The sequence below is a fragment of the Bubalus bubalis genome, chromosome 2 (genome assembly GCF_019923935.1).
Source record: "Bubalus bubalis isolate 160015118507 breed Murrah chromosome 2, NDDB_SH_1, whole genome shotgun sequence".
Lineage (NCBI taxonomy): Eukaryota > Metazoa > Chordata > Mammalia > Artiodactyla > Bovidae > Bubalus > Bubalus bubalis.
Window position 1 is genome coordinate 48,051,947 of NC_059158.1, and position 14,046 is coordinate 48,065,992.

At 42.1% G+C, this 14,046-nt stretch overlaps 1 protein-coding gene across 31 annotated transcripts in view; it reads right to left on the reverse strand.

The window, feature by feature from the left end:
• Positions 1–14,046, reverse strand: part of DST (dystonin) — a 513,843-nt gene that overhangs the window by 120,424 nt on the left and 379,373 nt on the right. For all 31 annotated transcript variants that reach the window (XM_045163432.1, XM_045163439.1, XM_045163440.1 and 28 more), the window contains 4 exons: positions 11,531–11,654; positions 5,487–5,695; positions 3,719–4,036; positions 511–677 (listed from right to left, as the gene is read on the reverse strand). In XM_045163432.1, the coding sequence (XP_045019367.1) occupies positions 511–677; positions 3,719–4,036; positions 5,487–5,695; positions 11,531–11,654 (818 nt within the window). The remainder of the gene's footprint in view (positions 1–510; positions 678–3,718; positions 4,037–5,486; positions 5,696–11,530; positions 11,655–14,046) is intronic.

The window sequence follows — 14,046 nt, forward strand, 5'->3', positions numbered from 1 at the left end:
ACCAGGCTCCTCTGCCCATGGGATTTTCCAGGCAAGAGCACTGGAGTGGGGTGCCATTGCATGTCTGATCTACAACTCCTTAAAAACCAAACTACTTTTTTTATAAAAGACATCCAGAACTATATTGGATTGATGCATAGTTTCTGAACGGAGTCCAGAAAGCCATGGCCACTGGCTATCTTTCAAGGTTATTTCAAGGTTTTTGCTGAAGGTTTTAGACTAAAGTAAGTTTAGACTACTTTCAGTAAAACACTACCACCACCGTGCTCCTCACATAATGCTTTCTACTTTCATGTAAGAAAAATTCACCTTCCCTCCTAAATAATTTAACAAAAATACACTTCATTTTAACAGCAAAAGAATTAGCAACACAGAAAGACTTATAAAGTAGCCCTATGCTTATTCTCAAGTTTCCAAAACTGTTCCAGGTTATCTGTGTAAGGAAATAAAAATCATGCATTTCAATGAGTATCAAGTGGAATGAAACTCAGTTTCTTAAGTGGTGCTTACTTTTCTTTGACAGTGTCCTCCATTTCCATGAATTTCTTTGACAAATTATTTGTTTTTTCAAAAACTAGAGCCTTATCCCCTGGCAAGCCATGGCTGGAGATCTCCTTCAAAAGGTTCTGCAAAACTTCCAGATCTTTCTTGCGTTCTAGCAATTCAGATGTTGATTCCTACAAAACATCAACATGAGATGTTGGTGCAGACACAGAGAACAGACCAGTGGCTGTCAAAGGGGAGGGGATGGGGAGGGGTGGGGTGGGGGTCTGAGATCAGTGGAGGCAGACTCTTAGATGCAGGAGGACAACAGGGTCCTACTGCACAGCAGGGAGAACTGCACTCAGTATCTGATGACAAACCACAATGGAAAAGAATATGGAAAAGAACATACGTATTTGTATATATACACAAACACCCTTTTTCAACAACATGAGAGATGACTTTGCACATGAACATCACCAAATGGCCAATACTGAAATCAAATCGATTACATTCTTAACAGCCAAAGATGGAGAAGCTGTAAACAGTTAGCAAAATAAGACCTGGAGCTGACTGTGGCTCAGATCAACAGCTTCTCACAGCAAAATTCAGGCTTGAACTAAAGAAAGCGGGGAAAACCACTAAGCCAGCCAGGTATGACTCAAATTAAAGCCCCTAAGAATATGCAGCAGAGGTAACGAACAGATTTGAGGGACCGGAACTTTAAACACTGTGCCTAAAGAACTGTGGTCGGAGGTGCGTGACATTGTACAGGAGGGGCAAACAAAACCATCCCAAAGAAAAAGAAAAGCAAGAAGGCAAAGTGGTTATCAGAGGAGGCCTCACAAATAGCAAAAGGGAGAAGAGAAGTGAAAAGCAAGGGAGAGAGGCAAAGGTATATCCAACTAAACGCAGATTTCCAAAGAACAGCACGGAGAGACAAGAAGGCCTTCTCCAATGATCCGTGTATAAAACTAGAAGAAAACAACAGAAGGGGAAACACTAGCGATCTCTTCAGGAGAGCTAGAGATACCAAGGGATCATTTTGTCCAAAGATGTGAACAATAGAGGACATAAAGAGTAGAAGCCTAGCAGACGCTGAAGAGATCAAGAAGAGATGGAAAGAATACACAGAAAAACCATGTAAAAAAGACCCAAGTGAACTGTATGACCACGATGGTGTGGTCAGCCACCTAGAGCCAGATATTCCAAGGAGTGAAGCCACATGGGCCTTAGGAAGCACTGCTATTATCAGAGCTCGTGGATGCAACAGAATTCCAGTAGAACTGCTCAAAACCCTAAAGGCTGATGCCATCGAGGTGTTGCATTCAATATGTCAAAAATCTGGAAGACCCAGCAGTGACCACAGGACTGGAAAAGGTCAATCCTCATCCCAAGAATACTGAAGAATGTGCTAACCATCAGACAACTGCACTCATCTCGCATGCTAGTAAGATCATGCTTAAAATCCTGCATGCTAAGTTTCAGCATTATGTGAACCAAGAACTTCTAGATGTCCAAGCTGGGTTTAGAAAAGGAAGAGGGACCAGAGATCAAATTGCCAACATTTACTGGATCACAGAGAAAGCAAGGGGATTCCAGAAAAACATCTACCTCTGTTTCACTGATTAAGCCAAAGAATTTGACTATATGGATCATAATAAACTGTAGAAAGCTCTTCAAGAGATTGGAATACCAGACCACCCGACCTGTCTCCTGAGAAATCTGTACGCAGGTCAAGAAGCAACAGTTAGAACCCTGTATGGAACAGCTGGCTGGTTCAAGATTAAGAAAGGAGTGCAACTGGGCTGCCTATAGTCACCGTGTTTGTTTAATTTATACGCTGAGCACATCAGGAGAAACGCTGGGCTGGATGCGTTACAAGCTGGAATCAAGACAGGCAGGAGAAACATCAACAACCTCAGACACACAGATGATACCACTCTAATGGAGGAAAGTGAAAGGGAACTAAGGAATCTCTTGATGAGGGTGAAGGAGGAGAGCACAAAAGTTGCCTTAAAACTCAACATTCAAAAAAACAAAAATCATGGCATCCAGCCCCATCACTTCATGGCAAATACAGGGGAAGAAAGTGCAAAGAGTGACAGATTTTCTCTTCTTGGGCTCTAAAATCACTGAAGATGGTGACTGCAGCCATGAAATCAGAAAATGCTTGCTTTTTGGCAGGAAAGCTATGACAAACCCAGAGAGTGTGCTGGAAAGCAGAGACATTACTCTGCCAAAAAGGTCTGTATAGTCAAGGCTTTGGTCTCCCCAGTGGTCATGTACAGTTGTGAGAGCTGGACCATAAAGAAGTCAGAGCTCCAAAGAACTGATGCCTTCGAACTATGGTGCTGGAGAAGACTCCTGAGAGTCCCTTGGGCTGCAAGATCAAACAAGTCAATCTTAAGGGAGATCAACCTTGAACACTTGTTGGAAGGACTGATGCTCAAGTTGAAACTCCCGTATTTTGGTCATCTGATGCAAACAGCTGACTCACTGGAAAAGTCCCTGATGCTGGGAAAGATTGAGGGCAGAAGGAGAAGAGGGTGTCAGAGGATGAGATGGCTGGACGGCATCACCAATGCAATGGACATGAACTTGGGCAAACTTTGGGAGATGGTGAGGGACAGGGAGGTGTGGCGTGCTGTAGTCATGGGGTTGCAAAGAGACAGATCTGACTGGATGACTGAACAACAACACACACACACATATAAAACTGACTTAGTTTGCTGTACAGCAGAAATTAACACAACACTGTAAATGAACTAGACTTCAGTAAGAAAAATAAAACAATATATAGGATGTTGCCAGATCTTCAAAGGGCTTTCCACCAAGTTGTAGGTATGGATGCAAATGACCCTACTCAGAATGTCACAGAACAATCCTGCCTACGATCTAAGTGTAAACCAACATGCAGGCAGGCTGTCTGAAAGAGAACACGGTAAACTTTAATTTAAAAGTGCACTCTACATTCTACTCTGAGTTGTGGAATAGGATATGCATAGTATCTATGATATACAGAAAATAAGAGATAGGGTTCACTTCTGGGCAATGAGCAGAGGCCTCAAGGAGGAGACGGGCTCTGAAGTTTTTAAAGGAGAAAAGCATGAATCTTTTCTAATCCATCAGCAATTTAAATGATGCCTGTTAATCGTAATTCTGCCCGTAATGTATGCGCTTGTCTTGGCTGCTGATTACTTGATTGGCCTTGTGAGTTCCACAGAAGACATACCTGCATAAACTGAGACAGCTCAGTAACATCCTTCCCAGGTACATCTGCCTCAGTGAGAGCCTGGGTTTTGGCTTCTAAGAAAGTCTGGAGCTTTTCTGAGAGGTTCTCAAACCGCTCCACTTTGGTTTTGAGCTTCTCCATTTGGGCAAGTTTTTCTTTGTGTTTGTGACTTGCTTCTGAAAACCGGAAGGCTAAGTCCTTCATCCGGGCCTGTAGCGAGGATGCAGTGGACGGGTCGGCGGTTTCTGTGAACCTCTTCACTTTCTCATTCATGGCATTTATGCTGCTCTGCCGCCCTGCAATGTCCTGCTCCAGCATCTGAAATGAACCAAAGACCATGTGCACAACAGAATGATGTTTACAAATAACGTCACAGACTTATAAAGATTAGTATTCATAACAACAGAAGCTTGAGCCACCTGTGACTAAGGAAGCTAACGGGAGTGACAGACCAGCTGACGGGGTCCCCCAGCCCCAGCCCACCCCACCCCCCGCACCTGCCCCGGCCAACGACGGAGCCTGCAGACAGCTGGCCGGCTGCCCTGGAGACGCGGCAGGTGGCTGCCTCTCTGCGACCCCAGGATCTCCTGCGGTCCGGGGATTAGCCATGCTGCTGGGTTTCTGAAGGCCAGACAAGACTGATCTGATTAACTCCTGGGCAGCGAGCTGAAGCCAGGCAAACAAACAGGGCCTGGCGTGTGAGACGCCCTCTGCCATGAGCGACGCTCAGGAAAGGCACAAGCAGCCCCTCTCTGCTCCTTCGCACGTGTGACTGTGCGGGCACTACTGCATGCTGCTGTGCTCAGGAAACACCTCTTTCTGCCTTAAATTCATCTTAAATCTACCCATCTTTGGCGCTCATTACACTTTTCTCAATATAATTTTTAACTGAGATATAACTGACATATATATATATAACATTATGTTACAATAATGTTAAAGAGTAAGTCAGTTTCAGCTGGACAACATAATGGGGCTCCCCCGATGCCCCAGCAGGTAAAGAATCCTCCTGCAGTGCAGGAGTCACAGGAGACGTGGGTTCAATCCCTAGGTCAGGAAGATCCCCTGGAGAAGGAAATGGCAACCCAGTATTCTTGCCTGAAAACTCCCACAGACAGAGGAGTCTGGCAGGCTCCAATTCAATGGGTCTCAAAGAGTCACATAGGACTGAGCGACTGAGTTCACACGCGCATATAACATGAAGATTCGATAGTTGGAAATATTGCTAAATGATCACCACAATAAGTCTAGGTAACGTCCATCACCACACCTAGTTACAATTGTTTTTCTTGTGATAATAACTTTCAAGATCTACCCTCTTAGTAACTTTCCTACAATTATTTCCAATATCAAGTGCTATTTTAGCCCGAGAACCCAACAGTAACAGGTTCAAGTTCCCAGGAAAAATAAGTCTGTTTTTCCCTGAAGAAAATTAGAGGGTTGTGCTTTCTGCCATCTAGAATGAGGCTTACAACTCAAGACTATATGTTGAGGAGGATATAGACTATATGTTGAGGAGGATATAGACTATATGTTGAGGAGGACATATAAAAGAGCAGATAATGTTACACTAACACTTTATATATAGATTTTATGTCTGCACATGGGAAAATCCACGATATATGAATTTTATGGATGAAAATATGTAGTGAGGATGAGTGAAAGGCTTTGAGACGGGCAGAGCATGAAAGCATCCATACTTTTTAAATAACCTGAGATACTGTTTCTCCCCCACTGAATAGCGGTCTACTTGTTTGAAGTCACTTACGATGCTTTTACTGATGACATCCTGCAGAGCGGTGGAACTCAAGGGCAGCTGGCTCGGCTCCTGCAGGCAGCGCTCCACCCCTGCCATCCAGAGCAGCATCTCGTCCAGGCCGTCCTGCACGCTCAGCGAGCGGGTCAGCGTCATCTGCAGCTTCTCGTTCCGCTCACTCACAGACGCAGACAGGTCATCGTACCTCCCGACAATGTCATCTAGTCCAAAAGAACCAGGGAACGTCAACCACAGTGGTTTCTCAATGTGACATTTCACATTAGCCACACTTCGTAACTACGTGGGGGGAGGCGACAGCTGCACAGAGCCAATTCCAAGGGAAAACGCACGCTTCCAAGGACTTATTCAGAATTCACCTTTACACATAAAAAGTATTTCAATCTGTCTCTCTTGCTGTCTCTCATACACACACATACACATTGAGGTTTTGTCATCCTTTGCATCCTAAGAAAAGTATTCAAACACATAGAAGGTGGCAAAAGCAAATGTTAATAGAAAACAAACAATGAAAATCCACATTAAATGAAGGAGGTTGAGATTATGCTTCTAAGGTTAACACTGAGTTTCTCTGATAAATTTAATAGCAGACAAAAAGGGAAGGAAAAAAACAAAGTTAACAGGCTGACCTATCAGATGAGATCAGTTTCCATTCTGAAGACTTAAGATGCTTAAAAAAAACTTTCTGGCTAGTTTTCATTTGTATATAAAGCTCTACATTTTAACATCCTATATTCTATGTTGCAGACCAATGAGAAATTCAAAGAACAATGGTTTTTACTGTATTCCCCTCTCCTTTCCTCCCCACAACCTGTCTCTCTGGAAAACAACCATCAATTATCACTTACTGTCCAAGAATCTGAAAAAAATTGTAATGATTTCTGAATGCCATCATCTATACACTATGACCTTATATTCTTATGTTTGGCCCACAGAACATATTCCATATAATTTTTGTTTGTTCTAACACTACATCATGAGAAAACAGTTTGACAAGTTTTCATCTGACTGAGAGGTCAAGCTGGGATGAATCAGAGAGTCAGTCATGCTCCTTTTATGAAAACACTAAGAAGGCCCTGGGAAGGGGGTGGGGAGGGCACAGTCTTTGATATGCACCAAGGCGCCCAGGGCAGACAGGAGCAGGTTCAAGTTCACGATTCTGTGAAAGTCACAGAGCAGGCCACCTGAACTGCAGGCCACAACTGGCAGGTGGGCCGTTTCTCACGTGGGCAGCTTCCCCAGGGCAACATCCTGTCTGTTTAGCCGTGGTAAGTGATTTCCCAAGTAAGGTCACTATTTTAATAAACTTAGCACATACAACACTGTAAATCAACTATACTACAATTAAAATTTTTTTTAATCAATGCGTGGTTTACTTTTGGACTTAGTAATAAAATATTATCACTAAATTCTTAATTTTAGTAACTAAAATTACGCTAGAAAAACGTACAAACAAAATTTACTTCTAGAATGTTACTTTTTAAAGTGGTTTGGTTCTCTTAGAAGTCAGCTAGATCTTAGAGAAACTCCTCTATATCTTAAATATACTTTCACATATTCCTAGAAAACTATGCCAGAGAGGAGTTTTACTCTTAAAACAATGTAACATATGTTAAATAATGTAACACATATTTTTAAACAAATGCAAGTGAATTGTGTACACTTTACAATGGGGAAAATGTCCAAGTATTTCTTCAAGTCACAGAATCACACATAATAAGAGTCAATCTCCCCCAAGTCCCTGTACCCAAGTCCTTTCAGCAGTGGTTACCAATGTAACCAGTACCTGGGACAGAGGAGCAACATGTTGTAACGTCCACTCATATTTGATCTTATACTTTAACATATTACATTTTTTGGGTCTTAAAATCATAATGCACATGTTAAGAGAGTAACATCTGAAATTTATAAATACACATGCTTCTCTGAGTATCTATATACAGATGCTGAAAAGTACAGGACAAAATGTGTGATCAGGAGATTGTGACTGTCTCTCGAGAACAAACTGGTGGCAGCCGAGGGAGTGGGGTTGGGGAGGCTGGAGTCGGGGGCGGTTAGCAGACGTGAGCTTTTGTACACGGGATGGATAAACAACAAGGTCCTGCTGCATGGCACAGGGAACTGTGCTCAATATCCTGTGATAAGCCACAAACGAAAAGAACATTACACAGGAATCATATACAGGTACAACCAGACCATTGCTGTACAGCAGGAATTAATACAACGCTGCAATTCAACTATACTGCAATTTAAAAAGCTGATAAAAAACTGCACTACATCATTGTTTAAATCCATGAAATTAATACTGTAACAGAAAAAGTATAAAATTTCATATATTTCTTTTACATTTTCTTCAAACAATGCAGTCGTTATGGTCATTATTACTGATATTTTGCTTCCAGGGTTCTTGCTTCTTTAAATACAAAATCATAAATAAGATGAAACATTTTTTCTTGTAAGTCAGAAGAAGCATACTGTATACAGCTGGAAATAAGTCATCCGAAAAAAACATTTTTGTAAAAAGATTCTGACTGCCTGTAAAAACAAAAAAGGTGTATCTTCTACAGAGTGGTTTTATTTTTTAAATTCATTTTTATTAGAGTATAGTTGATTTACAATGTTGTGTTACTTTCCGCAGTACAGCAAAGTGTATCAGTTATCCATACATATATTTATATTGGGCCTCCCTTGTGGGTGACTAACACACACCCCCCCCACTGTTTTTTAGATTCCATTCCCGTATAGGGAATATTAAGTACACTGAGTGATTTTAGAAGAGCAAAGCTTCATTCCTTCTCTTTACCTAAAATTTCAGTTCAGATTTTAATGCCAGCTCTGTTGTGCTGAAATGTCTGTTAAACATTTGCTGTGTTAGGATTTTTATTTCACACCAGGTCAGTCGCTCAGTCGTGTCTGATACTTTGCGGCTCCATGGACTGAAATGTGCCAGGCCTCCCTGTCCATCACCAACTCCCGGAGCTTGCTCAAACTCATGTCTACTGAGTCAGTGATGCCATCCAACTATCTCATCCTCTGTCGTCCCCTTCTCCTCCTGCCTTCAGTCATTTACAGCATCAGGGTCTTTTTTAATGAGTCAGTTCTTCATATCAGGTGACCAAAGTTTTAGAGCTTCGGCTTCAGCATCAGTCCTTCCAATGAATATTCAGGACTGATTTCCTGTAGGATTGACTGGTCTGATCTCTTTGCAGCCCAAGAGACTCTCAAGAGTCTTCTCCAACACCACAGTTCAAAAGCATCAATTCTTTGGCACTCAGCTTTCTTTATGGTCCAACTCTCACATCCATACATGACTACTGGAAAAACTATAGCTTCAAATAGATGGACCTTTGCTGGCAAAGTAATGTCTCTGCTTTTTAATAATGCTGTCCAGGTTGGTCATAGCTTTTCTTCCAAGGAGCAAGCATCTTTTAATTGTATGGCTGCAGTCCCCATCTGAAGTGATTTTGGAGCCCCCAAAAATAAAGTCTGCCACTGTTTCCATTGTTTTCCCATCTATTTGCCATGAAGTGATAGGACTGGATGCCATGATCTCAGTTTTCTGAATGCTGAGTTTTAAGCCAACTTTTTCACTCTCCTCTTTCACTTTCATCAAGAGGCTCTTTAGTTCTTCACTTTCTGCCATAAGGGTGGTGTCATCTGCATATCTGAGGTTATTGATATTTCTCGCGGCAATCTTGATTCCAGCTTGTGCTTCATCCAGCCTGGCATTTCACATGATGCACGCTACATATAAGTTAAATAAGCAGGGTGCCAATATACAGCCTTGATGTACTTTTTTCCCTATTTGGAACCAGTCTGTTGTTCCAGGTCCAGTTCTAATTGTTGCTTCTTGACCTGCATATAGATTTCTCAGGAGGCAGGTCAGGTGTTTGGTATTCCCATCTCTTGAAGAATTTTCCACAGTTTGTTGTGATCCACATAGTCAAAGGCTTTGGTGTAGTCAATAAAGCAAAAGTAGATGTTTTTCTGGAATTCTCTTGCTTTTTCTATGATCCAAAGGATGTTGGCAATTTGATCTCTGGTTCTTCTGCCTTTTCTAAATCCACCTTGAACCCAAGAAATTTTCACACCAAGAAATACTTAATAATGTCAAACAACACATTAAATACAGGAAAAGCACCAAAGTCAAAACAAAAAATACAGTCAGACAATAAGCGACGTTAACTGATAATCCACTGCGCGTTTAAACTAAACACTGTGAGTAGATCCAAGGGTAACATAACAGCTCTGTTCTCAAGAAAGTCACCATCTAATGTGAGAGGATGCACAAGCATGACTATAACTGAACAGAGTTTCCAGGGTCACGAAAGACCCCAGGAGAGGAGAAGAGGGGACATTTCAACCTCTTATCACTGAGCTCCCACCCTGACAAGACTTTTCAAGCTTCTGCTCCTGGCCACAGGTTGAAAATCTAGCTCAACCCAATCCCAACAAACAAAAGAATCTTTCTGGGGTCTACTTTCTCTGATCATTGCACATTATTTCTTTTTTAATCAACTAAAATATAAAATAGAATTTTTAAAAAAACCTAAATGTAAGGCTGGATACAATAAAACTCTAAGAAGAAAACACAGGCAGAGCCTGTGAAATAAATCACAGCAGTGTCTTTTTGGATCCACTTCCTACAGTAATGGAAACAAAAACAAAAATAAACAAATGGGACCTAATTAAACTTAAAAGCTTTTGCACAGCAAAGGAAACCATAAACAAAACGAAAAGACAACCCACAGAATTGGACGAAATATTTACAAATGAAGCAACTGACAAGGGATTCATCTCCAAAATATACAGTTTATGCAGCTCAACATCAAAAAAACTAGCAACTCAATCAAAAAATGGGCAGATCTAAATAGACATTCTCTTAAAGAAGACATACAGATGGCCAAAAATCACATGAAAAGATGCTCAACATCACTAATTATTAGAGAAATATAAATCAAAACTACAATGAAGTATCACCTCACACTGGTCAGAATGGCCATCACCAACAAGTCCACGAACAATAAAACACTGGCAAGGGTGTGGAGAAAAGGAAACCCTCATACACTGTTGGTGCAAATATAATTTGTGACAGTCACTGGGGAGAACAGTTCCTCAAAAAAAACAAAAACAGAGTTATCGTACGATCCAGCAATCCCATTCCTGAGTATATATCCAGAGAAAACCGTAATTCGAAAAGATGCATGCACCCCAATGTGCAGAGCAGGACTACTTATGTTAGCCAAGGCATGGAGACAACCTAAACGTCCACTGACAGATGAACGGATAGAGAAGATGTAGCATCAATACATCTATACAGTGGAAGATTACTCACCCATAAAAAGAACAGGGTAATACCATGTGCACCAACACAGATGGACCCAGAGATTATCACAGTGAGAGAAGTCAGACAGAGAGTGACAAATACATGATATCATTTATATGTGGAATCTAAAAATACTGATACAAATGAACTTATTCACAAAACAGAAACAGACTCAGACATACAACACAAACGTTACTAAACGGGAAATGCTGGGGGTTGGAATAAACTAGGAGTTTGGGATCAAGAAAGTACACAGTGCCGTACAGAAAGTACACAGTGCCGTACAGAAAGTACATAGTCACATGGACCCACTGTACAGCCCTGGGAACTCCACTCAGTATTTTCTAATAACTAACCTATGAGAAAAGAATTTGAAAAAGAGTATAGATACATGTATAACTGAATCTTTTTGCTGTACCCCTTAAACTAACAAAATACTGCTAATCAACTATAATATAAAAGTTTTTAAAAAGTTTTGCTATATTGTCTAAATTAAAACTTAAGGATGTTCTTTGCAAACCACACGACCAGTCCCCACTCCCAAGATGCTAATACGCCTGCCACAGAGGGCGGGTCTTCGCTCAGACTGGGAGGAGCCGTTCCAGAGTGAAAGTGACCGGAATGTGCTAGCGAGCGATGCCCCCGTGTCTGTTAGGAGACCTTCGTTTAGAACATGCCCACGAGACCAGACGCAGGGACACTGCACACTTACCCAGCGTTTTCTGGATGTCACTCTTGGCGGGAAGGAGAGATGCCCTGGAGTCTAACAACACTTCAGCTGTTTTCTTCAGTTTCTCTACAGCCACCTGCTGACTTGATATCTGTCCCTGCAGAGCCTGGAGGATCAAATGCCTCAATTATACTCAGTAGGACTGAATAACAGATTTGCAGCATAAAAAAAAGGTGCACAGTAAGACAAAGCGAAATCGGACAGAGACTTGCCATCGGCAGAAACTGACACCAGAATTCTGAGAATCAGGCCAGTTATAAAGCGGCACTAGGGACCACCAGCCACTTAGGATCACCCAGATTCAGTCCCGGAATAAACGCTCAGCATCTGCGCACGATAAACAGCCTCATTCCCGATCCTCAGACACTCCACCACCAGCCCGAGTTCCCCACAACCTCCAGAAAACAAAGACAGATGAGAGACAAACAAGCAACAAAAAACCTTTGGGGCCGTTTCAGACTCCAGGTAAGGAGACAGTTACGGATTCTCAGCACATCCTGACTCAATGCTGAGTCATATTCATTTCCGTCAATGAAACAGAAGTTATTTAACATCTAACCAATTTCAAAAAAGCTTGAAATTTTTATGAAAAATACAAAGATCACACAGACACAAAGCTTAGCCACAGGGTCTTCTGGTCTAAGGCAGGAAGTGGTGACTGCCAAAGATGAGTAAGAAAAGCTGAGCGGCGAGGACTCCTCCATGGGGTGGGCCAGGCCGGGTCTGGGGAAGGGGTGGCTCCGGGCCTCCTTCTGGGCTGCACGGTCCCCAGGTAGTGTCTTCCCCCTCCTTCCCGTCTGCAAACCAGGCAGCAAGCCCTGACAATTTCAGCTTCTTCACCTTTGTTTAAACTTGGGTTCTTGCTCTGTATTTTTGAATCACAGGAGGATGATCTCTTACTTCACTGGAAAAAGCCTCCTACCCACACGCTCTCCCTCCAGTCTCTCCCCCGATACAGTCCCCAGTGTGTTTGATGAAAGACACACAACCGGCTTCATGACTCACCTCTGAAAATCTTTCATGGCTTCCTCATGCTTCAGAATAGAGGGGATACTGGAACTTTCTATCAATGGCCCAAGGAAATCTATTCCTCAGTTCTATCTTCAGTTTCATCTTTATCCACCTCCGGTTCCAGGTGTGGCCCACGACATAGCTATCCCTCAAAGATTCACTCTTCCTGGACCCAAGGCCCCAGCATCTCTACACACGGAGCTTGGCAGGCAACCCTGAGCTTGGCTCTTACCTTGAACATTCAGCCTGGGGGCCTCCCTGTCTCTTCCCACCCCCACCTGGAACACCGCCCCGAGGAGCTCCCAGATTTGCCCTGTGAATATCACTGCATTGATCTGTCTCTTCCATCAAACTGGAACCTCCGTGTGAACTAGGAATTGATACTGTCCAAGTTCCGTTACTACTGCCTCACCCAGTGCTGGTCACATAGCACTGATGGAAGTTTCTGGAATAAATAAGTGAATAAGTAAATAAACGAAGATATAAGGTGTAAGGTTTTAAAAGCTCCTCTTCTATTTTAGCCTCCAACAACAACAACAAAAAGCAAATGCCTAAAGCCAGTGGCAAAAATCTCCTCAATTAACTCCCATATCCAAGAAGCTGTGATAATACAGGCAGCTGCACATATGTCCAAAGGTTCGACAAAAAAGGACCAGCTTGGGACCTGTGATCTGAGTACCAGATCCTACAGTTGATCCAAGAGACCAGAGAATCCGCATCCAAATGGTCATTTTGGGAAATTCTCCCACAGGTTTAGTTGCCATTAATGGTAAGAAATTTCTCAAAACAGGAACTTCACCTAAAATGGACTGAAGTCTAAGCCACACAGACAGCTTACTCACCTCACACAGGTTAATAGGAAATGAAGCAAGTTTAAAGGTACCTCCAAAAAGAGTATTCTTTAGAATGTGAGTTCCCCAAAGTCAGAGACAGGGTTTTAACTCCTTGCATCTTCACAAAACCTAATAGCTGACCTAGTATATAAATGTCTCCAAATGAATGAATTTATGTAAAAGTGATCATGGTTTTATAAAAATATCCTATACCAATGATGGCCCTACCAACCACCCTAAAACTTGAAAAATAGATTACAAAAAAGCATCTCTTCTTTACCTATTCTCCTCAAAACATCCACACCTTTTCTCTTCATAATTATGTTCAAGACAGTCAATAGGTTTCAGTCCCTAACAAGGCAGGTCCTGTCACTTTATGGCAAATAGAAGGGGAAAGAGTGGAAACAGTGACAGATTTTACTTTCCTGGGCTCCAAAATCACTCTGGATGGTGACTGCAGCCATGAAATTAAAGCAAGCATTTAATTTCTTAATGCAAGCAAGCATTTCTTGCTTCTCGGAAGAAAAGCTATGACAAACCTAGACAGCGTATTAAAAAGCAGAGACATAACTTTGCTGTCAAAGGTCCATAAAGTGAAAGCTACGGCTTTTCCGGTAGTCACATGTGGATGTGAGAACTGGATCATAAAGAAAG